The 26,930-nt window shown below is 55.6% G+C and overlaps 8 protein-coding genes across 8 annotated transcripts; 1 reads left to right on the top strand and 7 right to left on the bottom strand.

Moving 5' to 3' along the window:
• Window positions 1-216: 216 nt before the first annotated feature.
• Window positions 217-996, bottom strand: GGS23DRAFT_600638 (uncharacterized protein; the record flags this gene model as incomplete). Its single annotated transcript, XM_051519105.1, has 3 exons — window positions 217-256; window positions 477-702; window positions 885-996. 3 exons carry the CDS (start codon window positions 994-996, stop codon window positions 217-219), a joined length of 378 nt encoding a protein of 125 aa, XP_051367924.1.
• Window positions 997-1,086: 90 nt separating this feature from the next.
• On the bottom strand, window positions 1,087-1,991 carry GGS23DRAFT_333479 (uncharacterized protein). The gene has a single exon (XM_051512974.1). The coding sequence runs from the start codon at window positions 1,744-1,746 to the stop codon at window positions 1,273-1,275; it is 474 nt and encodes a 157-aa protein (XP_051367923.1). The 5' UTR covers window positions 1,747-1,991; the 3' UTR covers window positions 1,087-1,272.
• A 2,922-nt stretch (window positions 1,992-4,913) lies between these two features.
• GGS23DRAFT_333393 (uncharacterized protein) lies at window positions 4,914-5,932 on the bottom strand. Its single transcript, XM_051512972.1, has 2 exons — window positions 5,508-5,932; window positions 4,914-5,347 (listed from the first exon to the last, which is right to left on the bottom strand). Exons 1-2 carry the CDS (start codon window positions 5,772-5,774, stop codon window positions 5,048-5,050), a joined length of 567 nt encoding a protein of 188 aa, XP_051367922.1. The 5' UTR covers window positions 5,775-5,932; the 3' UTR covers window positions 4,914-5,047.
• GGS23DRAFT_333428 (uncharacterized protein) lies at window positions 5,816-6,849 on the bottom strand. Its single transcript, XM_051512973.1, has 2 exons — window positions 6,105-6,849; window positions 5,816-5,974 (listed from the first exon to the last, which is right to left on the bottom strand). Exons 1-2 carry the CDS (start codon window positions 6,694-6,696, stop codon window positions 5,925-5,927), a joined length of 642 nt encoding a protein of 213 aa, XP_051367921.1. The 5' UTR covers window positions 6,697-6,849; the 3' UTR covers window positions 5,816-5,924.
• Window positions 6,850-13,464: 6,615 nt separating this feature from the next.
• On the bottom strand, window positions 13,465-15,065 carry GGS23DRAFT_333341 (cyclin-C). Its single transcript, XM_051512971.1, has 3 exons — window positions 14,659-15,065; window positions 14,360-14,569; window positions 13,465-14,297 (listed from the first exon to the last, which is right to left on the bottom strand). Exons 1-3 carry the CDS (start codon window positions 14,816-14,818, stop codon window positions 13,714-13,716), a joined length of 954 nt encoding a protein of 317 aa, XP_051367920.1. The 5' UTR covers window positions 14,819-15,065; the 3' UTR covers window positions 13,465-13,713.
• A 646-nt stretch (window positions 15,066-15,711) lies between these two features.
• GGS23DRAFT_600635 (mitochondrial carrier) lies at window positions 15,712-18,247 on the top strand (the record flags this gene model as incomplete). The annotated part of the gene is made up of 8 exons (XM_051519104.1): window positions 15,712-15,874; window positions 15,945-16,025; window positions 16,136-16,343; window positions 16,588-17,294; window positions 17,361-17,407; window positions 17,465-17,583; window positions 17,642-17,677; window positions 17,731-18,247. 8 exons carry the CDS (start codon window positions 15,712-15,714, stop codon window positions 18,245-18,247), a joined length of 1,878 nt encoding a protein of 625 aa, XP_051367919.1.
• A 1,911-nt stretch (window positions 18,248-20,158) lies between these two features.
• On the bottom strand, window positions 20,159-22,521 carry GGS23DRAFT_607681 (cysteine proteinase; the record flags this gene model as incomplete). The annotated part of the gene is made up of 3 exons (XM_051520087.1): window positions 20,159-21,878; window positions 21,946-21,997; window positions 22,233-22,521. 3 exons carry the CDS (start codon window positions 22,519-22,521, stop codon window positions 20,159-20,161), a joined length of 2,061 nt encoding a protein of 686 aa, XP_051367918.1.
• Window positions 22,522-24,081: 1,560 nt separating this feature from the next.
• Window positions 24,082-26,264, bottom strand: GGS23DRAFT_607680 (Pkinase-domain-containing protein; the record flags this gene model as incomplete). Its single annotated transcript, XM_051520086.1, has 4 exons — window positions 24,082-25,658; window positions 25,721-26,037; window positions 26,099-26,129; window positions 26,189-26,264. The coding sequence occupies 4 exons, from the start codon at window positions 26,262-26,264 to the stop codon at window positions 24,082-24,084; spliced, it is 2,001 nt and encodes a 666-aa protein (XP_051367917.1).
• Between the last annotated feature and the right edge of the window lie 666 nt (window positions 26,265-26,930).

Here is a 26,930-nt window from a genome sequence, read left to right as displayed (position 1 = left end):
CTGGCAGGTAGCGAATTCCACCCTCGCAATCTTTCCAGTAGAGAGCCCTGGTGACCTCAAAAATGACCCATTCTTGGCCGTCGTCAAGTCTCCCTCCCCTTGCCCCTCCATATAATATTAAGAGACAGAGCTTGAAGCAATATCATATACCATACCGCACCGTGTCGTAGCCCCTGAAGACCAATTCCACCCTATGTTACACGCATCACCCTTTCCTCACTTCTGTACCGTATCGTCCCTGTCCATCAAGTCGAGTCTATGATCAGCAGCGAGAGAGTTAGCCCCGATTTTTCGTACTTCTTTTCCTTCTCTTTTCCTCATCTTTGCTTCTTGTTTGGACTTGCTCAACATACCCCACTCTTAGCTCACACCTCGACCACCTTCCTCTTCTCCCTTACAATCACCGTGCCCTGTAGCACATACGCAGCCCCTCTCGTCTGCGCATGCCTGTATAGGAGTAGTGACGTGAGACCTACAAGCCATCGCGCATGCTGGTGCCGGCTCTGCTCGTCTCCTCGGCGGCGGACTTGGTGCGCTCCTGCAGGGTGTGTATGTCCTCCTTACCCTCGCCGCCGTGTCGGTCGGCCTTGACGGCCTCTTCGCTATCGGTAGCCAGCTCGGGCTTCCAGTGGGCCGTTCCGGCCTTCTGCTTCGCTAGCAGGTCCTGCTTGTGCCTCTCCGGGTCGTGCGACTCGGTAGCGTCTGCGGTCGGGAGGGGCGAGAGGAGATGTCAGCATAAGTTGCCAGCTTGTGTCGCCATTTTTCCTCTTCTCTTCCTCTTCTATCCCTCATACTTTCCTTTCCTTGGGCCGAGGGAAGAGGGAAGGGGAGAGAGAAGGGAGGAGGGGGGGGGAGAGAGGAGGCAGGAAACACTCAATACGAACAGGTGCTCTCCTTGAAGACGAAGCGGGCGGCGCTGACGGTGAATGCCCGCTGTAGGAAGGCCTGTCTAGTGGCGGCGAGAACGGCGGGTCGGAGCAACATTCGGGACGTCATGGTGAAGGTGTGGCGGCGTGTGTGATGATATTGCGGACGATACGTCTCTTTCTTTCTCCCTCTCTTTTGTCTGATTTTCTGTCTTGGTTGCGAGCTTAGCGGTAGGTCGTCGGGTTTGCGAGTCGTAGGCAAAGGATGAGGCGTTGTGGTACCGAGCGATTAGGAAGAGTAAGTGTAGATGGGATGGGAAAGGGATCGAGGATCGAGAGAGGTCTCGAGAGATCTGGCGAATGATCAGGCAATTGAGAGAAGCGGCGAGTCATTGGCAGGACCAGGTCAGTTGTTCCGGAAGGTCCAGCAGAGCTTTGAGGCAATCGTCTCGTCGTGGCTGCCCTTCGCCGGCCCGCGACGTGACGTCACCCGCGAGTAATCGTCGTCGGAGGCGCATTTGGAACCCGAGGCAGGTACATCCCGTATGTGAGTACAGGCTGTCTGCCTCCTCGAGGCACATAGGTACCTACCTAGGTAGTGCACAGATGTACACACGTGCGTGAGATTAAGCAGGTACGTAGAGATACCTCGAGGAGGCAGGTACCTAAGATAGGGGTGTAGATACGTGAAGCGATGCGCCGAGATGCGCGGAGGCGCGAGTACCGCCAAGTACCTAACCTGCCTGCCTACAGCGCCTTGACGACGACTCCGGCGCCAGCTCCGATTTCCTAGCTGGGCTGGCTGTGGCCGGGGGAGCGCGAGGCGATTGGCCGGGGCGGGGTACGCCGGCACCGGGCGGGGCCAACAACATCTAACCATCACGCGTGCGACACGATCGGCTTACCTCGTCACGTCACCCTCCCGATCCCTTCTCGCGCCCTTCCTCGGAGTTGCGCAGTTCCAGTTCCACCCTGGTGCTATCGTCAACACATTATGAAAATGTCAATGCAACAACCGACCTGATCAAACCTGCTCGCCCGTGTCGCTTTTACCTCGGGGCGGTCGTCTCCGTCCGCCGTACCTAAGTGGGCAATCCGCTTCAGCCATCATAGCCTTTGCAACTCCCGACCCTGGGTGCCTCAGGCACCTCAACGTTGCCAAGAGGGGACCTATACGGGGCGGTTGCGCCGCCAGTCAGCCGCAGCAAGTCGAGGCGTGCGCGCGGTGCTTGTCCGTGACGTGGTGTCGACAGGTAGGTAGGTATGTCGGTTAGCTCTAGAGCGCCGCGTAGATACTTGTGCCTCCGCAGCTAGCGCACCACTACGTGGGACAGACGATAGCGAATTGTCATAACTGGTTCGAGGTCCCTCTAGGCAAGCTTCGCTAGGTATATTTTGAGACCGTATCCGAAAATCTGTATGGCGGCATTCAAAAATGTCCGTAGAAAGGTAAGGGGCCCTGTGGCCGATTCCAATGACGTTGGACGTTGGCAATGGCCGCGAATTCGTTCGCTCATCCAGAAGGCACTTACTTCACTGCGGGTTCGGCGTTGCGTACGAGACCGACTCGAGAGGTCAAGCAGTTTAAGCATGGTAACTCGGGTGTAAGCCGCCCTGTTTTATGAGACAGGCATTTCACCTGGGATTTCGCCCGGATATCTGCAGGGATAAAAACAATGTCCCCTTCCCTAGCTACCTGCGTCCGAGGCATAAACTACGAATCTATACGCGTAGGTATCACCGTCGGGTCGGTTAGACGGAGCTACCTAACTTGTAACACACATTCAATTCGATAATAGCAACAACCCAAGGCTACGTCTACATAGGTAATTGGTTATAGGTAGATGTATAGGCATGGGCATGGAATCATACTACAACAAGTACCTGTACCCAAGAGATCATAGTACACAATGAAGTTATCTGTGCAATACTCCGACTCTATACCGTATTACCTACCTACCACCTGTTCGCCGTCCCACCATCTCCGGTCCTCCTTTGTCTCTCTCTCTCTCTCTCTCCTTGCTTCCGCCACCCCCCCCCTTTGCTACCTACCCACCTACCAAACCCCTCACCTCCACACCCTCCCTCATCTCCCTCTCGTCTTCTCGCCGCAGCAACCCCGTCTCACCTTCACCCGCCTATCTCCCCCACCTCGCCACGGAGGACAAAGATATATAGATCGATAGATCGCTTCCCTGCCTGCTGACCTTGCTCCGCGCAAGGGATCCCGACGCCCGCGCCGGATCCGGAACGCGCATACGCTACCTACCACACACACACACACACACAGTACCAACACAAGATCCCTGCCTAGGTACCTATGATCTAACTAAACCCCCTCTACCCCTACACACTTCGTGTTTCCAGCGGCGGGGAAAGTCAGCTTCTCACCTGACAAAGAGAGGAGGAGACCGAACCTACCGAGAGCAATGTCGCCCTCGTCCAACGCCCTCTGCTCCCTCGTCTTTTCTTCACCGTCCCCGTCCTCACCGATCGCCGTCACCGCAGCCATTGTAATATACCGTAGGGCGTAGAGGAGAATCTACCCTTCCCAGAGAGAGTAGAAAGAAACAACTACAATGGCAGTGGTGACGAAATCGAGAATAAAAATATAACCACCCACCCAAGACGTTTAGATATGCGTTTCTTTCCTTGCCTTCGCGCCGGGGTTAACTATTCCTCTCAAACACGGGGGCGCTGGTGAGATCCAACCCCCCCATTTTACTCGTAGATATAGAGTTCGCACAGAACCAACACGTGGCATACGCACACTAAGCACAACTACGCACACATACACGCAAGCATGCACAAACGGTAGCGATGTAGAAGACACGGGATAACACGCAGAGAGACTTCGTTCGTTTCCGCAAGACCCCCGCCTCCCCCCTAACCCCGACAGATAGAAAGAGACCGACAAGAGTCCCAGTGATATATGCCCACACGAACTCGACTTCCTTTACATCCCTTCGCCCTTGGTCCACCCCTTTTCCCGCGCCCCTTTTTGCTGCGAGGCCAGGAGGGTTAGAGAAGCAGAGGCACAGAGAGAGAGACAGTATGAAAACCGGTTGCCCAATGCCCTGTTTCCCGGGGGGAAATGATGCGAAATGAACCTCACAAACCTCTCTGCCGTAATACAAAGTTAGAATGGGAGGACGAGGAAAAAGAAAAAGATGTCGCGGCGGATGAAATCAACATGAACCATGAGCCCCTTTATTTGCAGCTCCAGAGCACACACATACACACACACACACACAAGCGCACGCGAGCGCGCGCAACTAACTCCCATATCGTGCCGTGAGCCCGGAATCAAACAAAGACACCCCAGGGCAGCCAACCCAATACCGTTGCGTAGTGTTGAGATTTCTCTTGAAAGAAGAGCCAAACAGAGCGAAAAAAAAAAAACAACAACCGGATATCCCCATGTAAGACCTGGACCGAGTAGAACACCACCGCCCCCTTTCCCGTCCGACGGGAGAAACCACCCCGTTCTTGTTTGCTGCTGGAGAAAACAGAGAGACCGACAACCACCTTTCCCGCCACCCCAATCGTCGCCAAACACTCGCTCTATATGTAGTGGTATTCTTTTTTGTGCTCAAACGTCATGACCCGTGATGACTCTTTATCGTACCGCTCCCAGATTTGAACCCGAATGTACTCCGATTTGTGTCGTGAACACCTATGCAATTACGAAATGCAGAAACCGCCGTGGATGGAGAACGCCGATTCGCAAAACCCCAGTAGAGGTTTCCCCCCTTTTCCGAAGGTCGGGAACACTGGGTATTGCGGTATACTTTCCCTTAGCAGACCGAACAGGAAACAAACAGGTATCGATTTATCTTCAATGCCGACCGCGCCCATCGCGAAAAAGTTCCGAAGAGAAGTTTTTGGTGATGAACACTAGTTATGTCGAATAGAGGTGTGGATGTTTTTATACAGGAGGGAGGAGGGTGGAGTAGGCGATGAGCCCGTTAGCCGAGCCCAGCGGCGACCTGAAGATGCGATAGGTTGATTTGATGTCCCGATGTCCGTGCCGGCGCCCGCCAAGGTGGACAGCTATTACGATGTGGTAGCGAGTGGCTTGGTGGAGAATGAGTGTGGAAAGATGTTCAGGACAACCGGAGACGGGTGAAGATGGCGAGTCATTCCATCATCCAAAAAGAGGAAGCGAAACGACTGGCCACCTACCACCGCCTGCCGAGGTGCTGTAAGCGGGCGGGCGACACGGACGGCGGCGGGCTGGACATGGTCAGGCCGTTGGCGGGGTTGATGATGGGGATGGCATTGCGTGCCCGCGTGGCGGCGGGTGCGTGCAGCTTCAGGACCGACTGGTGGCTGTGGAAAGCGGGGGGGATGAAGGCCGGAGAGGTAGAATTAAGAGAAAAAGCGGTAGCCACTTGTTGGGGATGTTGCGTCGGGGAGGCGTTCGGAGAATTGCTAGATAGCGAGGACCGATCCGACGAAGCGCTGCTTATCGAAACCAACTGTACGCACGTCCACGGTTAGCCAAAAGGATTCTTGTCTCTCTCCCAACATGTATCTGCATATCCAGGAGGATCGGACACATCCAGCAACCACACCGGCACGGCGCGGGCCACGCGGTAGGAGGTCGGATACCTCGCCGGCAGACGAGGTTGGACTCACATCGTTCTCCGTCAGCAGCTTTGGGCAGAACTCCACATCGTCCTCGAGGTCGAAAGATCGGCTCGCTTCGAATTGGGTTCGGAAGGCGGAGACGGAGGGTGTTTCACTAAGCTCCTTCATGCTCCGTACACCGCGAAACTGCTTCTGCGAGTTTTGGGAGACGGAGAGCCGCGGGGCCCTTCGGCTTCGGCCGCCATGATGGTTGTGCGATACCGAGGGGGCGGTAGCTGTTGGTTGGTGATGGCTGTAGTTGTAATAACCAGACATTATGACTCCTCGTGTTTTTTTTTCTTTTTCTTCCTTCTCCTGGAGGGGGGCGGTGATTTTACTGAATATCGCTTGCGCAGGTCCGGTAGACGAGAAGGGAACTGGTTGGACGGCAGAGACAGCGTTGGGTGGCGGTGTCGCGCGGTGATGTCAGTTCGGGAGTGTGCGTTGCGTTGCTGTCGTTGCTCCGTTGGATTGGGCTGAGCTGGGGGGTGGGAAAGATTGGACTGCCGAGCTTTGCGCTATTAAATACCGGGCTGAGACCGCGGCGACGAACAATGAAAATCGGTGTTTTTTTTTCCAGCAAAGCTTAGGGTCAGTTATGTGAGCTCGTTGACGACAGCAGCTTCTTTGCTCGGGCTAAGAATGGGATAGCGATATAGGCAAGGTAATGGATGTACTGCTTGTATCTCGATGAGCGGGTAAGAGTTGAAGGCGAGCGGTAAGATAATGGGATGGATGAACGGAGGGAGGGAGGGAGGGGGGGGGGGGATGTGTAAGTATGTAGGCCGGCCGGGTAGGTCAGGATAGATAGATGATGGATGGACAAGGCAAGTTGGATGGATCGGGCGGTAATGTAGGAAGAAGGCGGGAAGAGGAGACGGGACCAGGTAGTGAATGAAATCGGAGAAAGCGAAGGATTTTGTTGGATGGGGCAAGAAACGAGAGAAGGGCAGAAAGAGAGGGCAACACAAAGAGGGAGGAGGGTGTGGCCACCCTGGACGTGCTGGGCCGGGGAAGAAGAAGAAGGGGGGGGGGAGGATGGGAATGAGCCAGAGAGATGGGCTAGACGACAGCAGCGACAGCAGCAGCTGGTCCCACCACAATTCGAACGCAGCCGAGGGTAGACATGTACCCGCAGGTATGTACCCGGAGGTATGTACCGGAGAGATGGGCCTGGAGGTATGGAGGCGAGGTACATTCAGGTACGTGGGTCGCGCTGCTTTGGGGCTCCAAGTGCTTAGACGCTTGGGACGCTAGCAGGTCCAGGGCATCCGGGAACCCCTGCGGGTGGGACGGTGGTGCGTGTGTTGTTTTTATCTGACTGGGGCTTGCTCCCTGCACTCCAACTGGTCGAGGGTCAGGAAGACAGACCGTAGCCGCCCAGGCCCGCACCCAGCCATGCGTGCACACCCAGGTACCTCTGCATAGGCCGGCATGCAGATTTTATACATCAGGTATGCCTGTACAGAACTTGAACTGTGCTACCCTGCCACGGTTGCGGTACTCGTATGTGGCAGAAGCTTCGACGAGAGAGCATCCTCCTTCATCCCCACCTCAGGTACCTAAAACCCCCCTCTGCGTCCGTTGTCGTATGCAACGCATACCAGAAGACGACGGCACACGCATCCGGGGGAACGGACCCATGCCCGTGTTTAAGGTTATATATAACATTAAACATATATTTATTTGTTTAGGTATATCGTCTCTCTCTCTCTCTCTCTCTCTCTCTCTCTCTCTCTCTCTCTCTCTCTCTCTCTCTCTCTCTCCGTTGCTCTCTCGCTGTCCGGAGGAAGAAGTGTGCTCTGGCAGACACGAACGAGGCGCTGCACAAATACCTACGTATGCATATAATAAGCCCGCGCACCAGCAAGTCCGTGTGCGACCCCCCCTTTTCCTGTGCTTGTGCTGGCCGCTTTTGGTGGCACCTCCAAGAAAGGGTTCCCTGATTGGTCGGCTGGGAGATTGTAGCAGCCGGGATGCGCGAGCCCGGCGAATAATACAGAGTTGCTTGCTGTTTGAGTCGGGTACTTGGGTACTAGGGCCGTGTTATGTTGCTTAGGCATGCACGTACCACACAATCCATCCACCCATGCCTGTAGGTATGTGCATTAGGTACTTACCTTAGGTACCTTAGGTAGACACACACACACACACACACACACACACACACATACCCAATACACACCTTGTATTTAGGTACCTATACCAGCCTAGAGGTAGGTGGCTTTCTTTTCCTTTTTCCTTTCAAAGAGCCCCACGCATTAGTACGGACCTGGCTGGGTCGGATGGGGGGGTCGTTGTTCTTACTGAGTGTCACAGTGCTAAATCGGATATCTCATCTCCTCCCCCTCAGATTACCAGTAGCTTATGTACCTGGATGGAAATGGGTACCTGGGTACCTGGGCATATCCGCATAGACCACACACACACATATCCATGCTCATACACATATATACCTATATATGTATGTATGCACTTGTATGTACTCATACATATGAGTGCTGGTAAGGAGAAAATAAGACCTCTCCTCAAGATGATGTAGGCAGGGGGTTGCTGTCCTTCCTGCGCTTCCTTCTGCTCTGCACAATGCCCGCTTGCGGACATCTCTCTACGTGTTTAGGTCTCACCTGTCAGTTTCTGTAACAACCCAAACACAACAACGAATACTACTGAGTATACCTACCTCCCCGTCAGGTAGCGCTGTCCGGGACCAGTTGACCGTCATTAGACATCTGCTGCCGTGCGATCGCCAGCAGCTTGCCTGCCTGGGCCCAGGCTACTTTACGATTGGCCTTTGGGGTGCGGCGAAGAACAGAGGTTTTGCGGTTAGGAACGCTGGCAGCAAATGATTGTCAACCCAGTATGTATAAGTAGGCAGTATTAGTACAGGCTTATACTTGTGTTGTGAATACGCATAGGTGCATTCATTCTACCTACAATGCAGATCATCCCCTGGCCGCTATTTATGGACGCGTATAGCCATACTACGTAGCAGGTTTACCAAGCTGACGTAGGGTATACACCTTCTAGCGAGAGTATACCACCTACATATAAACGCGAACGTTGCTGCGCCCCGACGGCTGTGGTGATCTGAGGCTGGTGTGAAGGGAAAGGGGAGAGGGGAAGGGAGAGAGAAGGGGGGAGGGGGACGGGGACGGGGGGCGGCGGCCAGGGGGAGCGAGGAGCCGGCAAATTGGTCTCGGGCCTCGTCCCAAAACAAATAACAGATCCCAATAACGGGAACGGGCGGCTTCCAATCTCATACACCAGTCTCCGAGACGGGTAATCTACCTTACTATCTGAGTCGGCGGCCGCCTCCTGCCAGCGTATGAGTTAGGTACTCGTACGTGCTGGTATTCGTACACGTTAACTAGTGAAATCGTGAACTCCTCGACGTGTCAGGAGAACCGGCTACGGATGGAAAGGCATGCACATGTTGCCGTACCGGTATTGGCGCGCCCAGGCACCATGCGTCACCTCATCGAATGACTCTCCGGCCAATATTAAAAATAAATCACTTGCAATCTCGCGATCCGACGTTAGCTTGCGAATGACTTCCCACCTTGGGATCTTCCACCACCTTACCACATAGGAGGTCGGTACCTACACTACGTATATATGCATGCATGCATATATATGCGTACATACATACACGTACATCAGGTACCTCACCGCAGGGAGCTTAGCGGTGGCGGGTTATGCCACCGACGAGTGCTGCGTTATGCACAACCCACGCCCATCATCACACCCATGCCGCCAGAACCCGGCGTGCCCACATATCAGTAAACCTGTCTGGCACAAAATGAACCCACTGTCGTGAGATGGCTACATAAAAGGCAGCCCACCTAGACACCGTGTGGCCCCGGTGTGGGTAGGCGAGTTCTGCCCTCTTATGCACGCCGACAACCTGCCCGTGGCTCGGCGTGGTTGGGAAAACTGTCGATGGCTTCCTACTTTCTTCTTGTTCCACGCTCTTCTAGCTGGCCGTTCTCGCGCCTTCGCCGACGTAGGTACATACATGCACCCCATAACGCCTTTTCCATTTCCTGCCGTCTAGGCACTCGGTGCGTCCGCCAGGTTCGGGGGCAAGCCGGCAAGGAGGAGGCGAACGCGGAAACGGTGATGGCCTATTGATAACTTGACCGTATATCGTATGCACGTACATACAATACACACGTGAGCAAATCCTGGGATCCTGCTTGCCCTCCCCCCCGTTTGAGCCTCACGGCAAGCCGGAGAGCTGCCCTTGGGAAAAGGCTTGGGTAGTTACATACGTGCTTAGTCTTTGCTGCCGCCCGTCTAGTCGACTCGTGTCGCCATTCCCTCGACCTGGCTGAGATCTCTCTTCTCCACGGTTGGGACGGCGCGCGAGTCTGGCCGCGACGGGCCCTTATTTTGACGACAGAGAAGCCGACACGCACCCGCCGCCTGGGGCCGCGCCCGTGGAATCGCCCACGCGGGCTTGCCCAGTGGGAAAAGCCTGTTCGGCCTATTCGCTTGCGCGAGCGTGTATATGCATGTAACATATACAGCCCTGCTAGGCACAGTGTCGAGTTGCCGCTGTGATTTGGTAGGCTGGCCGTGAACCGTACGAAGGGACCAAAGCCACGGGGGGGGGATGGGGGAGGGACTTTTCGGAGTCAAACCCCTGCCCTATAGACTCTCGAGGATTGCACCGCGCGTACCATCGATGCAACCCGACCATACCAACGCAAGTGGGCCTGGGCCTGGTCTCGTGCAGGGTGAGACTGTTTGGGGTTTGGAGACCGCAGGGGCTGCTCAATGCTTGCCCCAAAAGTCGCCCCCCCCCAAGGACACCCGGGCAAGGCAGCGAAAGCAGACGACGACCTGTCGTTGTCGAAGGCGGCAAAAGAGTTCTGACCGCTCGCTCGCTCTGCTTGCTGACTTGGCTCGCTGACTAGGCTCGCTGCCGCGCCAGGGCGAGTGCGAGTACCTGCTTAGAAACCAGTAGTATCCCGCCCTCCTACGAGCCCACGGTCGGTTTGCCTTTTCCTTCTCGCTGTAGCCAGACCACTCGAGCTCCCAACGTTCAAGACCGTTGTTACTCGCGGTTCAAGCGCGCTCGCGGCTGGCCAATAAGTGCAACCGGTGGCGCTGATCACCGTGGCTGTAAGAGGAGAAACTCCGTTTGGCTACATGCGTCCGCAAGACATAGCCACACACCTGCATAACACGCCAGCCCATCACGGCCTTCGATGGGTTGGTTGTTGGCTGGGTTTTCTGCATCGTGTCGTGTGCAAGATGGTGCACTATACTACGCCAGCAGACACGGATCGTCCGAGGCAAGACTCCAACTTTGCCACTCCGTGTGCACATGGTGGTAACGACGCCTGCCTTTGGTCCCTTTCGGAATCTAGAGCGTGGAGGCCACCACGGACCCCCCCTGGGGAGCGGGAGGGGGGAAACGGGCCTAATCTGCCTACATCTAATATGTGCATATCGGCCGATGGGTCGAATCTAGGTGAGCGTGCGGTTGCGCTCCTGCGATCGGCTTGAGATATCTATATGTAGTTCGAATGCCGAATCGATTCGCTGACAGCGGGATGAAGACCGTCGAGGGCAGCCGACGCCGTGCCACCCCGGCGCCCCGATCTCATTCTTTCCTTGCCCTCCCGAAAGTAGCGGGTCGTTTGCAGCTCGTACGCAGTCTAGTCCGGTAGGTACATGCACGCTGGAATACTCGTAGGCGAGAGGGATGCCATATCCCTCTCCGCGCCTCTGTCTCAATCTTTCCATCACTAGTCTCGAAGGATCGTCACATTTCTGAGACGGCTGACGGAGTCGATGCTGATAAAACTGCGGGCATCTCTCTCCCCCGCAACTCGCTTCGGACGTGGCGGCGATGTAGACATGTCTAGGAATCGGGGGCCGCATCGCACACACATGCATCCGCACATAATAGCACGAGGACAGCGGCATCCGATTTGGTCCTTGGCCTGCTATTATGTTAATATATCCCCGACCCTGCCGAGCAGACGAAGCGGCTGTTGGATCGAGCGCATGCCCGTTTCCCTCTGGGCGTTCGTACCGGGCGCATCGAGCCCGAATCGGCGGGTATACCGACGCAGGAGAACCCTGACCCGGTCATCTCGAGTGTGTGTGTGGCCGCTGTATCAGATGTTTCTAGGTAGACTTCTCCGCCACTGGTGAAACAGAGGGGCCTGGAACGGCTTCGTGGTGCTCGGCCGGAGTTATCTGTGCGATGGCATCGCAGACGAACGAAGTAGAGTGGTAGGATGAAGGCGGGCAGGTCCCCGGTTCCCGTTCTATTTATTTGCATTTGCATTTGCATCTGCTTTTTCATGTGCAGCGGCCAGTCATCACAGGTATGAAACATACCTATATACCTATATAATTATATGTGTAAGGGTGCTCCAGGGAATGGGTTAGAAGGCGACTTTGCGACCGCAGAGGGTATGATGGACACGGACCACATGGACGCCCAATATTACCTGCCTCTATGAGTAATGCACCTAGATACAGGTTACGGGGAGATCTCGTGTGACGCAGCGCAATTGACGGATTGCAGTTACCCAACCTAACCTACCTCTCCTAGGTACCTAGAGGTACAACCTTGCTCCACACCGCCTCTCTACCTCTCATAAGGTAGGTATACAGCTCCGTACTTTTTATGCACGGCGGCGTGGGCTGTAGCCTGTTGCTCACAAGTGTAGAAACCTCAGGATCTTATGCTGGATATGCTGCGGGATATCCCATCGAGTACCTGCTAGGCCGGAAAATTTTGCATAGCACTTGACTCCACAAAGCTCGGCGGTGGGATGCGCGTCTGATTGATGCCTTCCGATCTACTCATGCCTACGTACTACGCTATGGGCACCCAAACGTTGGGTGCATAAAGATACGCTCCGTCTTACATCATTCCAACACCCTCCACGTGTAGGTACCTAACCTCATGCATGTAGGTACCCATGCACGCTAAGTAGGTACATAGGTACGTATGCATACGTATCTCGGTACCTTATGTGTATAAGGTTACCTACCTAGGAGGTATCTAAGCTAAGACTTGAGGTCAATATCTTGGAAGATGGTCCACGGCGGAAGACGGTGGCAGCCGCCGGTATCGATTTTGTCTTACGGCTTACATGCACACCTACGTACGTGCATACTTGCGCAGGTACCTAATATTACCTTCCTTAGGCACCCTTTGGAGGACGTTTCCGGGTTATACGTCCGCGTTTACTTCCCACCTGTGCGTGCATAGGTAGTATTCTATTATGAGGTAGTTATACGTATGAGTATAGCCTGCACGATTAATTTACAGTATCCAGGGCAGCCTCGCTCATGATACCCTCAAGTGGACAGTCGAGCTCCGTGACCTGTATGTCTAACGTATATATGAGTAGGCAACGCACACACGCACCATTGCACGTATCCGGTCACTCTCGGGCTGCGTTCCGCCCAAGTCTGAATCCGAACCGGCACGGGATGGTGGGGGGTGGGTGGCCGTGGGCAGCTCCGTTTGCATGTCGACCACTTTGCATACCGAATACCTATATCACCTGGGCCAATGCAAGCAAGGTACGCATGCCGATGATGTCCGATAGCGAGGGACTCACACGTAGCATATCCCGGCCTCTGACCTCCCGGCCCTCCCAACTACGTGGATTTATCGCGGTGACCTAGGCAACGAGGACCTATTATTGTCTGAGATTCCCAGGAAACCGAGAAACATCTGATAGACACTTGCACTCGTGTCTAGCACAACGATATGCCCAGACGATTGTAGATGTACGATGTATGCATACCGACAGGGTGGAAAGGAAAGGGGGATGGATAAGTCTTTCCGTGGCCGTCGACGATCTACATACACCAGCATTCTCGATTACGCTACGGTCGCTCCCAAGCCGGCGATGTGCATGCCTACTACATGCCTATTATCTATAACATGCCCTCGACAACTTGCGCGACGTACCTCGGAAACCACATCTTCCGGATAGATTCCATATCCTCCGGTCTCGGCGCATATATACGGCCTAGATTCTCGGGGAGCCCTAGACCTTGGGTTGGTTAAGGGCTGAGTATATATTTTCTATGTTACGCTACGGCACATCTCAAGCCACGCTATGCTGTCTAAGCCCTCATGAAAAAGGATTCCTGCGGAAGAATGAGACGGCCACCCACGCCTTCCTGCGGCCGGTTGGTTGGCTCTTTGTCGATAAGTATGAAGGCATTTTTAGTGCTTGTCTAGCCCGCGGGCCTTGACGAACCGGTTGATCTGCTCGCGAGTCATTTTGTCATTATATTGCTCGTGGCTTTCGTAGAATGAGATTAGCTCCTGGGTGCAGTCGATCATCCCCTCGATGTCGACGTTGCTCTCGGCGAGGAAGGCGGCAAATCGCTGCACTTTGCCCATCCGCGCCTCTTGCTGCTTGTCCTTCTCGGTAGGTCCGGGTGTGTTCTGACCGCTGCCGCTCGCACTAGCCCGGCTATGCGCCTGGATTAGCGTTGTTGTGACCGCGGCTATATTCGCCGGCGGGTTTCCGCCCGGCGCCATGTTAGGTCGTAGGACTATGGAAAGAAGCATCGCCGTGAGGGCAATGACATGCGGCGGATACAGAAGCGGAAGATCCGTCATATAGTGGTCGTTGATAACCGAGAGAGCTAGGTTGATCTCGTCGGGGGTGAGGAAGAAGTCGGATTGGAGGCTCGTTAGGGTTCGATACGGTTGATGGATGATGAGCTGGGAGTTCATCTCCGAGATGAGGAAGAATTCGCATTCGCCGATGCGCGAGACCTCGATCTGCAGCAAGTCTGCGGCTCCAGAGATGCCCGCGTTAATGGATAGATCTTGTAAGCTTAGCATGGGGGATTGGCGGTACCTGGCCAGAGCGATCGCGCCTCGCTGACGAACATCCGGATGTGTTGCGGGCACTCCTCCATCTTGCAGGCCAAATAAAGGGCGGTGGTGAGGACGAGATAGGGATTCGTCCGACGTATTTCCACCTTGCAATAGAATCGTTTAATGTAAATCTGGGCTGTCGCAACTGCCTGCTGCTTGATGTTGAGCCTCTTGCTTAGACGGCTAATTTCTGGTAACGAGTAGCTCTCCATTAGCATGCGCCCCGGGCAGAGGAGAGCGAGAGAGGGGTCGATTCCGGCGGGAGGAGACATCGCTCACGCTGGTTAAAATATATATAGAGGTGCTTCCTCCGAGGTATGGGGAACATCTGCACCAGAGCCTGATCGCCTTTCTCTAACTCGTCGCGCATCTGGCTGAGTTCGTCTTTTGAGAACTGCCAGAAGCGGCGCTGGGTTGATTCCCAGTAGTTGGCTGCCATGGCGGCTGTCCGCTCCACGCACCATGCGACGAGAATAAGGCGAAGCAGCAGGGCCGCTTACGCTGGGTGGGATAGGAGGATATGATGGCGGCGAGGATAGCATCGGAAGGAAACCCAACAGTAGCTCAGCTAGCACAGAGGTCTGAAAACGTCAGCCCTGCGAGGCTGGTGAATTGGAGGTGTCAACACAGGGGTCATGGTGAAGATTGGTTGGAGGAGGAGCAGGATGGTGGGTGGGTTGGCTGGCAAGGCAAAGCGGACGGCTCTGTGTCCTCTCAGCCTTGGGATATATATCCCCCCCCCCCAAAAAAAAGGGTTCGGGGCAATACATGTACCGGCCTAGGTACCTGAGGTGGGTTCCCTTGCGGGCTTTCACCCTTGGTTGAGGCACCTGAGGTACCTTGCATCTACCTGGGGCAGTACGTGATCGGGGCCTGGGCGGAACCCAGGCGCGGCTTGGCCCGGGGGCAGACCACCAAGTCCCATTTCTTATCGGCCGGCTTTATCGCCCACGGCATTGCGTGGTGTCAGATTCCGCCCTTATCAGCTTATCGGGATTGCTAATTGGGCCTTGACGTAGCTCCCACCCCCCCTAGCCGGCTGCCCGGGCTAGACGGGCGCTTTTTTTAACGGATTGCCGTCATTTTTCCTTTTTGCATCATCTCCTTATTGACCTGCCCAGTTCCCAGGCAACAAAGACAACCTGCCAATGCCTATAATGACTTGTCTGTCCCGGCGACTGATTCTAGACATCCCCAGAGACGACCGCTCAAATATCTACCACGGCCTCCTCTCCGGCCCCCGATGATGCCTTATCCATAGCTTCCGATGAGCAATTTTGCGATCGTCACCGTCCGCTCCCCCGGCTGTCTCGCCGGTCATGATTGCTGAACATGACCGTCCCCAACGTGGTCACCAATGTCGAGATGGAGATGGCCGAGTCGCAGAACCAGCGCGACGCACGCGTTGAGCTGCTTTGGAAGAAGCTGGACTACAGAGGCACTGGCGAGTTGGACTGGAAAGGATTACAGAAGGGCCTCAAGAGGATTGACCATCGTTAGCACCAACGCCCCGCCCCTGGCGTTGCCAGGTCTGACGGATGCCTGTTGCTGACCTGGTACCTTAGCAATGAAGAATGCCGATGAGATGCTCAAAACAATCATCAAGGTTGTGGACAAGAATGGAGATGGCAAAATCCAATTTGAAGGTCTGTAGACGTGGCCTGCCCCGGCCCGGCACCTTTCTCCATCTTCCCCTCCTCTGCTCCCCTAGCTTGCTTAAACATTCCCCAGCTAACAGCACTGCGTCGCGCTATAGAATTCCGAATCTTTGTACAGGCTGCCGAGCGACAGCTGTTCCTTCTTTTTAAATCTATTGACCGGGACCAGAACGGCAAGATTGACAAGGAGGAGCTTCATCACGCAGTGCAACGTGCTGGGCTGGCAGTGCCAGTGCGCCGGTTGGATGAGTTCTTTGAGAACATTGATCATAACTGCGATGGGTTTATCACGTACGAAGAATGGCGGTTAGTGTCCCATGGCCCGTCATCTGCCTTTGTAGACCCCAGGACCCAACAGCGTACCCCCGACCCTTTCTCCCCAAGCGCCAGAGGCCATATTTAGGCTATCATACAGACGATGAATCTGGACTGCAGGCGTATCAAGGGGGTATCCAAGGACAGGAGGGACGATGGTAGTATCCTATATGCAAAGACAAGAACGTCGGGTTGCCTGGAATGGTACTGGCTGACGCTGTGCTTTTCCCCTTAGAAACTTCCTGCTTTTCATGCCTAATACCGACTCGACCACCACCCTCCGTGCAGTGTTCACATTCTACTCCGATATCCTCACGCTCAACTCGGAAGGTGACTCGGTAGTCAGCGAGGAAACTCTGCAAGGCCTAGGTACGGATGTTCTCTACACACTCTTTGGTTCACTCTTGAAACTCGCCTCTCTATCTGAATCGTCACCGGATCAAGATTCCCCTCCTTCATCATTGCCCGGGGATATCAAGGAACCAGAAGCATCACCAGTGAAGGGTATCCCGTCAACACCTAGTAATACGGCCAGCATGGATTCTGCTGCAGTAAAAGCATACGCTGAAGTCGGCTCTCAAACGATCTCATCTACCAATGCCTTCTTGGAGGCTGAGCAGGCGATACATCCCACGGCACAGGGCATTGAGATGGAGACTGGCCTGAGAATCAAAAGCAAAGAGTCCGTGCTGATTAGATACCTCCCCGATCCAGGCTATTTCATTGCCGGTGCTGTGGCGGGAGGCATTTCTCGTACGGCTACTGCTCCGCTCGATCGCCTGAAGGTCTACCTTCTCGTAAACACCACGTCGAGCACCAGCAGCGTCCTCGACATGGTTAAGAAGGGCCAGCCCATTGTGGCGCTAAAACATGCCGGCAGACCTCTGCTCACCGCCGTCGCCGAGCTGTATAAATCTGGAGGCCTCCGAGGGTTCTTTGCTGGTAATCACCATTTCTCCAGCTAGATGGATAGCTGTGAGTGATCTCGATGCTTACGTTTTCCACCAGGCAATGGACTCAATGTGGTTAAGATCATGCCTGAGACGGCTATTAGAGTACATTTCTCTATATAAGTTGTCCTCGAATGGAGCCTATCGCTGACCGCAGGACAGTTCGGAGCGTACGAGGCCGCCAAGAAGACCCTCGCAGGTCTCGAGGGCCACGACGACATGCACCAAATCAACCCTTACTCTAAATTCGTTGCGGGCGGCGTCGCAGGCATGACTGCACAGTGCGTTCGCCTGTTTCCGCTCAGTTAGGATGACCATCTGGGACTAACCCGCATGTAGGATTTGCGTATACCCTCTTGATACCCTTAAGTTTCGGTGAGCCTGTAACAGCGTTCGGCTCCTAATCGGTAGCTAACATAGCCCACCAGCCTACAGTCAGAGTATGTTTCCGGCGGCGCGCGAGGCAACGCTCTTCTCTTCCAGACCGCACGCAAGATGTTCGCGGAAGGCGGCGTCCGGGCGGCCTACAGGGGCATGACCATGGGCCTAATCGGCATGTTCCCTTACTCGGCCATCGACATGGGGACGTTTGAGATGCTGAAGACGAACTACGTGGCCTACAGGGCCCGGAGCGACCACGTGCACGAGGAAGACGCGCAGCCGAGCACGTTCGCGACGGGGATCATGGGCGCGACGTCGGGCGCCTTCGGGGCCTCGGTCGTGTACCCGCTCAACGTCCTGCGCACTAGGCTGCAGACCCAGGGCACCAGCATGCACCCGGCGCGCTACACGGGCATATGGGACGTGGCGCAAAAGACGGTGCGGAACGAGGGGGTCCGGGGCCTGTACAAGGGCCTGATGCCGAATCTCCTCAAAGTCGCACCCGCGCTTAGTATCACGTGGATGGTGTACGAGAACACGAAACGGCTTCTGCACTTGAACTAGGGGTTTTTCCCACCGCAACCGCGAGGTGACGAGAGGAAAGGGGGGGCCCGGTAAGAGAAAGAGGGACAGGGCGCTAGTTAGCTGAGAGCAAGAGGGGGGGAAACGCATATTGGTTCCTCGGGTCGCGGTACGACGACTCTGCGAGATATTAATACTGGCGTGATAATTTTCCGCCGAATGGGTTGGACACGGCACGGAATGAGGAGAGAGACAGAGAGAGAGAGAGATACCTACCCGTGAGGAATATCAACGGGCTTAGAGAGAGAGAGGGATAAGAGACGTTTAGTAGGGGGAGGGAGAAGGGTCCGGTACGCCTCCTCTCCCCCTCCCCCTCTCTCTGAAGAAATACACACGTGTACTTATCCGCGCGCCTGTACGCGAGTAAGAGCCTCGGAATGTGCACATACCCTGCAGCAGACGCTGCGTACCTACCCCCCTAACCTCGCTACCTAAGGTTTAGGTAGCTCGTACTTTTGTCCCCTTTTCTTCTTCTGCTGCCTTCCGCGTCTCCTGCGCGAGAGCGCCAGCGACGGCGCGACGAGGAATACCCGCTGTACGCGCGTAGAGAGGTGCACCGGGGCTCTGTGTCTGGTGTACTTCGCGGCCGTGGCTCGGGCTCGGATCCGTGTCCTCGGCAAAGAAAGGGGGGGAGGACGTGGCGATGTTGCTCCGCTGCGAGCGCGGATGTACCTCCTCGCGCTTCCCGGCATCGCTATGTCGCGTGGAGAGGCGACAAGGGGGGCTTGGGGACCGGGTGTGGGGGGAGAATAGGTGTAGGGAGCGAGGTAGCTTTGCTGCGCGGAAACGTCGATAACTACCTACCTCTTAATCTATATACGGGCAGCGGGGAGTGCCTGCTCCTAGGTCCCTGCACCATTTCCCCGGCGATAGGGTTGCGGAGAGAGGATGCGGAGGAGGACCGGGGGGCGGGAGCTCTGGCTCTCTGGCTGGCTAGCTTCCACGCACCTGCACCCCTGTCTTTTCTTCTTCTCCGTCTTCTCTCCTTTACCTTACTCAAGTGCCTACCTGAGAATCTCTCATATGGTCCTCTACGTAACTATAGGTAGGTATGTGTATATACCTCACGAACCCTACTCGCATCTGCTACTTGGTCACTCTAGTCACTCGAGGCGGGAGACAGTGTCAAGGTAACCCCGTGTAGAATACAATTCAGACGTCTTTGCGATATACACCCCTCGTAGACGAGGACAGTACAATTCGTGACGCTCTATGGCATCTTCACCCTAGACACCTAGACACACGCGCCACTGGTTCAACCGTGTTCATTTTGTATCCATGCGGTCGGTCCCTGTCGACCCTGATCGTAATCCCTATAGTTCCCCTCTGCCCTTGCTTTATCCCTGGTTCCCTTAAAAAGTTCCAGGGAGCGCACATACGTCTTGTGAGTGCGATGCTTCTCCTTCTCCGTTGTCCTTTTTAGAAAATGTCCAACGTACCAACGCCAACAGCCGTCCTGCGAGCTCTCCCGATTAAGGTATATCCGGGAGCGAGCAGCAAGCATAGACATGATGCTTCTGGCCGTGTTCTTCCTAACCAAACCCCTTCTTGTTACGCCGTCCATGCTTTAGGATATCTCCAGTACGACCGACCAAGTTCGCAAACAAAAAAACAGGAAACCTCTCATGAAAACCAAAGCGTCATCTGTATACTTCTATTCGGCCTTTCCCCCCTTTTTGCGGAAATCCAATGGCAAACGGCCGAACTTGTATGCCGAAACTCCTCCCAACTCCATTTCGATGCAATGATGAACGGGCAAACATGTATATGTATAGGGTGGTAGGGCGATGGTGTGACTGCCCTTCGGTTGGTCGTGACGCCTCCGGGGGTATCGTACAGCGAGTATAGGAATTCTGGATGCGATTTGTACATCTGTGCGTGCCCCCCCTGCGGTTACAGATGTGACAAGTCGAATGGCCCCGTGAAGCCCCCATTTAGAAGCATCGCGGCGATCCTGCGCCTTTGCAGGGGCAAATCACTCTGTGAGTAGTCGCTGGGATCGATGCCGAGCGATAGATAGATCGAATTGGTAATTACGAACATGCCACAGTCATAGCCGTTTGTCTGAGATGGCACTGTATAATGCGTAGTGCTCCACTCACTAGCATTATACTTATTCTGCAAGAAGCGCTCCATCCAGGCATGAGCCAGCTGAAGATGGCGTGTTTCGCTTCCATGAAAAGAGTCGACGTAGGCGACTGTTCGGCGTGTAGGGCGGATAACGATCACGGTCCAATGGCTGTGCTCGTTCACAGGAAGAAGAACCGTGTCGATGTCGAGGAAGTTGGCCGGTGTCATGCCCCAGTTTCGCGCCAATCCTCGGGGGTATAGGTTATTTCTCGGGTCGCTGCAGTAGTTCGACCAGTATTGTGACGACAGGGCAACACATTTCGGAGTGGTCCTCTTGGGGAGGACGCCTGCCGCGTCGTTGACGTACGTGGCGAGGTGGACCAGCGACGCTTGGATCGCGTTGTCGTTTAGCCACGCCGTCGGAGGCACTAATCTAGAGAAATCATGGGGCGTAAGCTCCACGCCATCCCGGTGGGCAGCCCCTTGCCATTTATTTTGCTCGGCGTAGCCGTCGGTTGGCGCCTCTAGGGCTTTCTGCTCCCACTCGCTTTCTAGTGGAGTGATAAGAGCGGCATTAGCCTTGCGTAAACCAAGAGGGCGAAGCGTCTCGTTTAGATGTTCTCGTTCGATTCGCAGGCGTTCCTGGCGTTCCTGCTCGGCTTTTTCCTCTTCTAGACGAATGCGTTCCTCCCGCTGGGAATTCAGTTCCTGGATTTTGGCATGACTGGGTGCCAAGCGGAAGCCCTCTAAGCCAGGTAGCGAATGTTCATCCTCGTGGTCGAAAAATTCCTGGATGCTCGCGTATTTCGGCGGAGGCAGAGGCCTCCACTCTTTCTCTGGCTTCTTTGCCGTCTGCTCGGGTTCAGGTGGAGGCGTGGCGACAGGAGTCCAACTCGACTTTCGGGTCTTCTTCTTGCCTTTGGGAAATAGCTTTGCAGCTCTTCTAGCGGCTGCTGCACCTGCTGCTGAGACGGCGGCGGCCGAGTTCGGGGAAAGAATAGGAGATTCGGGCGGCGACGACCTGAGTCGACCATCGGGGCTATCAATGTCCATGGAATCGCCACTGCTTTGCGCGGGCGAGGGTGAGGGCGGGGACGCAGCCGCTTCGCGGTTCGATTCAGTATCGAACTTGCGGCGTTTGGGGGTCGGTTCCTCCTCATCTTCAGCAGGAGGTGGCGGGATCGGAGCAGGGGTCCGGCGGTTGCTGCGGAATACTCTGTTTCCCAGGGCGGCGCAGAGGCCGTAAGACGAATCACGAATATAGGTAACGGCGCCCCAGATATTGGCGCCGAAGCGTAGAGGTATGGCCATTATGTCGTTACCTGCTGCCACTACAGGGGCGACCTGCTCGTCCGGCTGGTACGGCCAAGCTCCAGGTATCGGTAGCGAGGAGGGGTCCCTGTTTGCGACCTCGGGTCTGATTGCCTGGGGTCCAACTACCGTCTCGCTCATGCGGAGACCGGCAGGCGGGATTGGGCGCAGGAGACGGCGTCGCGTCTCTGGGTCTAGGTTTACGATACGTGCTGGGGTTTCGAAGAGGGGTCTGCGAGGAGGAAGGAGGGGTGCGACAAGGTGACGACGAGAATATTCTCGCTTTTCCAAGTATCGACGGAGTCGTGACTGAAATTCGTGGCGTGTTGGCCGGTTGTCCTGAGGAGGTGCCTAACCAACCACAGCTTGGGGTGCCTGGAGGCAGATGTTAGCCAACACGCCTCCGTCGGCCCGATGTGAGCAACAGGCGGGGCAGGAGATTCAAGGCAAGCAAGGGCAAGCTACGCAGAGACGCTACCAGCGGAGACAAAGACGGTCGAGTCTCCACTTACCGGTCCAACGATGTTCAGATTAGGGGTGAAGGGGGTGAAATCGCAGGGGCCGTTGGTGCTTTGCAGATGGCGACCTCGCTTTCGGTACGGAGGGGTCGGCGGTTCGAGAGAAGCAGCAGGTACTGTCGTGGGGGGTAGTTGAAAGGTGACGGGGTGGCGGACACGATAGTGTCCAACGACGCAGGTTTGGTGGAAAGGGACGGCAGTGGTGGGGGCGCCGACATCTGCAGCGTCGGCGATGGCGTTGATTTGTGCATCAACTTCGGCTTCCTCGATCATCTGCTCGCGGAATTCGCGGCAGATATCGCAATTGATGAAGTGGTTGGGCGAGCGCCAATCGTGGAGCTGCTGAGAGAAATCCATTGTGGATGGTAAGTTGCGAGGCACTTCTTTCTTGTACCTAGAGCAGACAAAGGGAGAGGAGGAGGAGGAGGAAGAGAAAGGGCGAGCGTAGACAAAGAAAGGTAGGATGGGGACGATGACGGATAGCGCGTAGATGCGTGTATACGTGTGTGTATACGTGCGTGAGTGTATGGCGGGTATGTGTATGGGTGTGTGAGTGTGTGTATGGAAGGCGGTAGGGGAGGCGGTGGTGGGTTTTGAAGGCTGTATTGTTGTTGTTTTTGGTGGTGGTGATGGTGTTGTGATGGTGCTTGACCGAGGAGGAATTGGGGTCTCGCGAGTGGTGGCTGCTGCTGGCCAGACTCGGGACGACGCGGTGTCTTGTGTGTCTGTGTGTGTGTATGTTGCGTGTGTGCAGATGGGCGGCGGTAGCCGTGATGATCGATGGATGTGCGGGTGGCAGTTGTCGGTTCTTCTCGAGACGAACGCGAAGGAAGCTCAGTTCGGAACGGCGATGAGTTGCTCTGTGGTGTTGCGAAGTGAGGTGAAGGAGGGAGGGAGGAAGAGGGAAAGAGACGGGAGGCGGCGCGGATACTTAATTGGAGGCGAGACGGGAATCAACCCCCGATGCCTGCGCGGGCAGTCGCGACCGCCTGAGGGGTCCGCGGCCGGCCGGGAAGGAGCGGGCTTCTACTCGGAAGGAAAGTGCGTACGTACATGGAAGGTGCCCTGTTGCGGTTTCCGAGGCAGCGACGTGGCGGTGACGCGGCCGCAGGCAATAAACAAAAACCGAGGAAGGAACCGGCGGCAGAAAAAAAGATGAGGTTTAGTAGTAGACACGGCAGGCGCAACGCAACGGGAGAGCACCGCAAGACCCCGACGGCCAAGCCCACGCACGGGCCACACGTACACAGAATGCCATTTCCCATTCCTCATCTATCAATTCAGGCAATACTCATGATGGTTGTTTTCAATTATATATTCCTCTTTTCTCTTGTCGTCAACCAAAGAATTTAAAAAAAAAAAAACATCCTGTATATACACACGTTGACTCCAGACCCCTTTCCAGCTCCTCGTCACCGTTCCCGTCCCTCTTCCTTTTTTTTTTCTTCTTTCTCCTTTTCCAGTCCACCCTCAAGTTGGCAGCGCAGTCAAGACGGGTGGGGTTGGTTCGGTAACCCTCACCTAGGTATAAATGAACCAGATGCGGTGGCAGGGAATCCTGTCGTCTAGACCTCAAAACACGCAAGATATGCGGGCAGACAACAAGTAGACCTGGCAGCGATCGCCAGAACCTCATTACACCATGGGCAAAACCCGAGAGACCTCCCAGTAGCCCTCGCCTCCCTTGCTCCCGTACTAGATATACAAAGCCATCTGCCATCTACTTACACATATGCCACACACGCCCCCTTGTGGAAACGCCTTTCTAATGCAACTTGTCTCTGTCTTCCCTGTGCTCCCCCAATTCGGTGCCAACTGGCTTGCTCCACCACGTATTACTGTGCATCATCGCCGCCGCGGCTGCTGCCGTTGTCGCCCGACTCCGTGAACCCAGCCTCCGTGTGTCCACATTCGTCCCTACTCACACGCGCCATCCTCCTCGTCTAGCGGTTCGACGCGCACGAGGATCTCCTCGAGCAGGCCCTCGAGGAACGTGCCGAAATCCTTGCCCATACTGACCGGTTCGCTCTTGTCGAGCCGGTCGATCTCCTTGCACACGTTGGCGAGCTTGTAAACGTTCTTGCGGATGCGGTCGTGCGCCGCCTCGGCGCGCTGTCGCTGAGGCGTGATCACCTTCTCGTTCCGGTAGAGCTGCTGCAGCCGGATCTGCCGCCGCTTGAGCGCCTCCTCGAGCGCGGGGAAGATGACATCGTTCAGCGCGTCCAGCTCGCCGTTCGGATTCGCCGGCCCAGGTGGCGGGAAGCCGTCGGGCGCCGGCGCCGGCTGTTTGGGCTGCGCTTTCGACGGGAAGGCTTGCGAGTTCGGATTGGACGGTTGCTGCGTCGTCGCTCTTTGCGCTGGGGGCTGCTGGTGGAAGCTGGGCCCGCGGTACGGCGGGATCTCGGGTATTTTGAACGGACTCGGCTTTACGATTCCTCGCTGCTGCTGGAGATGCGATTGCGAATTCTTAGACGCCAGGGATTGCGGCGGATTGGCGTAATACGGCTGAGAGGGAGGGGCTATGCTGAGCAACGTCATATCGTGCTGCATCTGCTCTCTCCACGCCCGGTCGGAGTCGGGAGACGTCAGAGTAGGGACGACGGAAATTTGCTTGGACGGGGCTCGTGGAGTGCTCGGATCTTGTGCGTGCTTCGGTGGTGACGGGGGTAAGGGCACCTTCGAAGGTGACAATGGCGTCCCGGTCGGGACAGGCCTTCGTTGGGGGGAAGGCTGGCGTGGCGTCCCCCCCGTCGGAGGGCCAGCTAGCTTCATCGTGCTAGACAGCGACGAGTCGGCGAAATCGTGAGTCTGGACCTTGTCCGGCGAGATCGCCCTCGGGCTCTCTCCGTAGTCTGCTTCTAGCGGCCGCGGCGCCCTCGCGTTTCTCGCCAAATCGTCCGTCGGATTCAGCCCCGGCCGATTTGCCATGCCACCCCTGTCTCCGACCAGCCGAACGGTACCAAAGTCCCACATATCCTCGTTGACGGATTCTCGTTCGGTAAGGGCCTCTCCTTCGTCTTGGGGTTCGTCGTCTTCCGTCTTGTGCGTTGCGCTCCATCGATGGAAGCGTTCAATCAACTCCGTCAGGTAGGTCGTCTTCTTTGCCTTTCGGATGAACGGGTGTTTGAGCAGCTCCTTAGCCACCGGCCTTTCTTTCGGGTCTCTCTGCAAGCAGAGCTCGATGAAGTCTTTGAAGGCTTTCGTGAAGTTGCCTTCCAACCTGGGCGGGGGGTTCTTCGGGATGAGAAAGAGAACCTTCATGGGATGGATGTCGGCGTAAGGCGGCTCGCCATTGGCGAGCTCCAAGGCTGTAATACCGAGGGACCAGATGTCCGCCTTGTGATCGTATCCGGACTGCTTAATGACCTCCGGGGCCATCCAAAACGGAGTTCCGACGAATGTGTTCTTCTTCGTCATGGTTGCCGAGAGCTGCCCAGACACGCCAAAATCGGCCAGCTTGACCTGGCCATTGGAACTCAGTAGGACATTTGCCGCTACGACAGCTTTTAGCTAATGATCTCATCGGTGCCACGAGGCTCGGATGTAGGCTGCCTACCCTTGATATCCCGGTGGAGCTTCTTGTCGGCGTGCAGGTAGTCCAAGCCCAAAAGCAGCTCTCGGATGATGATGGCGATGTAGTCTTCCCCTATCATGCCGGGCTTCATCAAGTCGGCGCAGCTCCCGCCGGAGCAGAACTCCATGACGATCCATAGCTCGGCGCCTTTCGCGTACGAGCCGTAGTACTTGGTAACGTAGGGCGACCTCAGCTCGGATAGGATGGCGATCTCCTGTATGATGTCTTCGACTTCGTCCTCGGCGCTTTCGATGTCGATAATCTTGATGGCGACAGCTTGCCCACTCCGTTTCTCAACCCTGGCCCCAGAATTAGCTTTCGGGGGCGCACCGGGGGCGTTGCCAAACCTTGCACACAAACCCTTTGTAGACCTTGCCGAAGCTGCCACCACCTAAAGCGCAGCCAAGTCAGCCAAGGGACCCCGTTTCCGAAACTCGGCGGGAGCCAAACCGATGCAATACTCCTTGGTATAGAGGAGCTCCGGGTCTAATGCTTCGTTCCGATCCTCGCAATCTCGTTCGGCCATGTTTACTATGTGGCTCCGGCAGTGAGGGACATGCTTCTATCTCGGGATCGCGGTATCTGACCGATCAAGTTGGCCGAGGGAGAGAAGGGAGGGGATGAAGAAGTTAAGCCCCCGGGGGAAAGTGCAGGATTGGGGTAGTCCTGGAAAGTAGGTGAGGGCCGAATTCACGACGATCCGAAGAAGGGGGGGGGGGGAAAGAGGTGCGGTCAAATAGATATTTATTGGTGCGCGTTATCGGTGACCAGACAGCAGCAGTATCGAGGCCAGAACAATGCAATTGGCTGGCGGGAAACAAAACACAAAGGGATGGATGGATGGATGAATGAATGCAGAGGATAGTAGAGGTGGCCGAGCTGTTGGGAAGAAGGAGAAAAAACAAGAAGTGTCTTATACGGGCTTCACGCCGAGCGGAAGGGCGGCGTTGGCAACACCGTCACGATGCGGGAGGGTGCATATGCTGATGCATTAATGGGGCAGGGCGATCGGGGCACCTGATGTTAGCAACAAGCGCGGCAATGGCAATCGATACAAGTTTGGCCTATGGGTTCGAGAGGACGAGTCGGACAGTCGGGGGAGCCGGGGAGAAGACGAGACACACGAGGCAATTCGTCGTCGTCGTTGTTATTGTTGTTGTTATTGTTGTGACAGTCGAGTGAGAGAGAATAA

This window comes from Durotheca rogersii (assembly GCF_024521655.1).
Source record: "Durotheca rogersii strain YMJ 92031201 chromosome Unknown GGS23scaffold_35, whole genome shotgun sequence".
Classification (NCBI taxonomy): domain Eukaryota; kingdom Fungi; phylum Ascomycota; class Sordariomycetes; order Xylariales; family Xylariaceae; genus Durotheca; species Durotheca rogersii.
This window is presented reverse-complemented; position numbering and strand designations above follow the sequence as displayed.

Coding starts and splice junctions, on each gene's coding strand:
- GGS23DRAFT_333479 (XM_051512974.1), bottom strand. CDS start 1,746: ATGGTTAGATGTTGTTGGCCCCGCCCGGTGCCGGCGTACCCCGCCCCG.
- GGS23DRAFT_333393 (XM_051512972.1), bottom strand. CDS start 5,774: ATGTCTGGTTATTACAACTACAGCCATCACCAACCAACAGCTACCGCC. Junction 5,348..5,507: donor AGCTGCTGACGGAGAACGAT/GTGAGTCCAACC, acceptor ACGTGCGTACAG/TTGGTTTCGATAAGCAGCGC.
- GGS23DRAFT_333428 (XM_051512973.1), bottom strand. CDS start 6,696: ATGTACCTCGCCTCCATACCTCCAGGCCCATCTCTCCGGTACATACCT. Junction 5,975..6,104: donor GAAGCTGCTGTCGTCAACGA/GCTCACATAACT, acceptor CCCCCAGCTCAG/CCCAATCCAACGGAGCAACG.
- GGS23DRAFT_333341 (XM_051512971.1), bottom strand. CDS start 14,818: ATGGCAGCCAACTACTGGGAATCAACCCAGCGCCGCTTCTGGCAGTTC. Junction 14,570..14,658: donor CTATATATATTTTAACCAGC/GTGAGCGATGTC, acceptor ACTCGTTACCAG/AAATTAGCCGTCTAAGCAAG. Junction 14,298..14,359: donor GGCGCGATCGCTCTGGCCAG/GTACCGCCAATC, acceptor GCATCTCTGGAG/CCGCAGACTTGCTGCAGATC.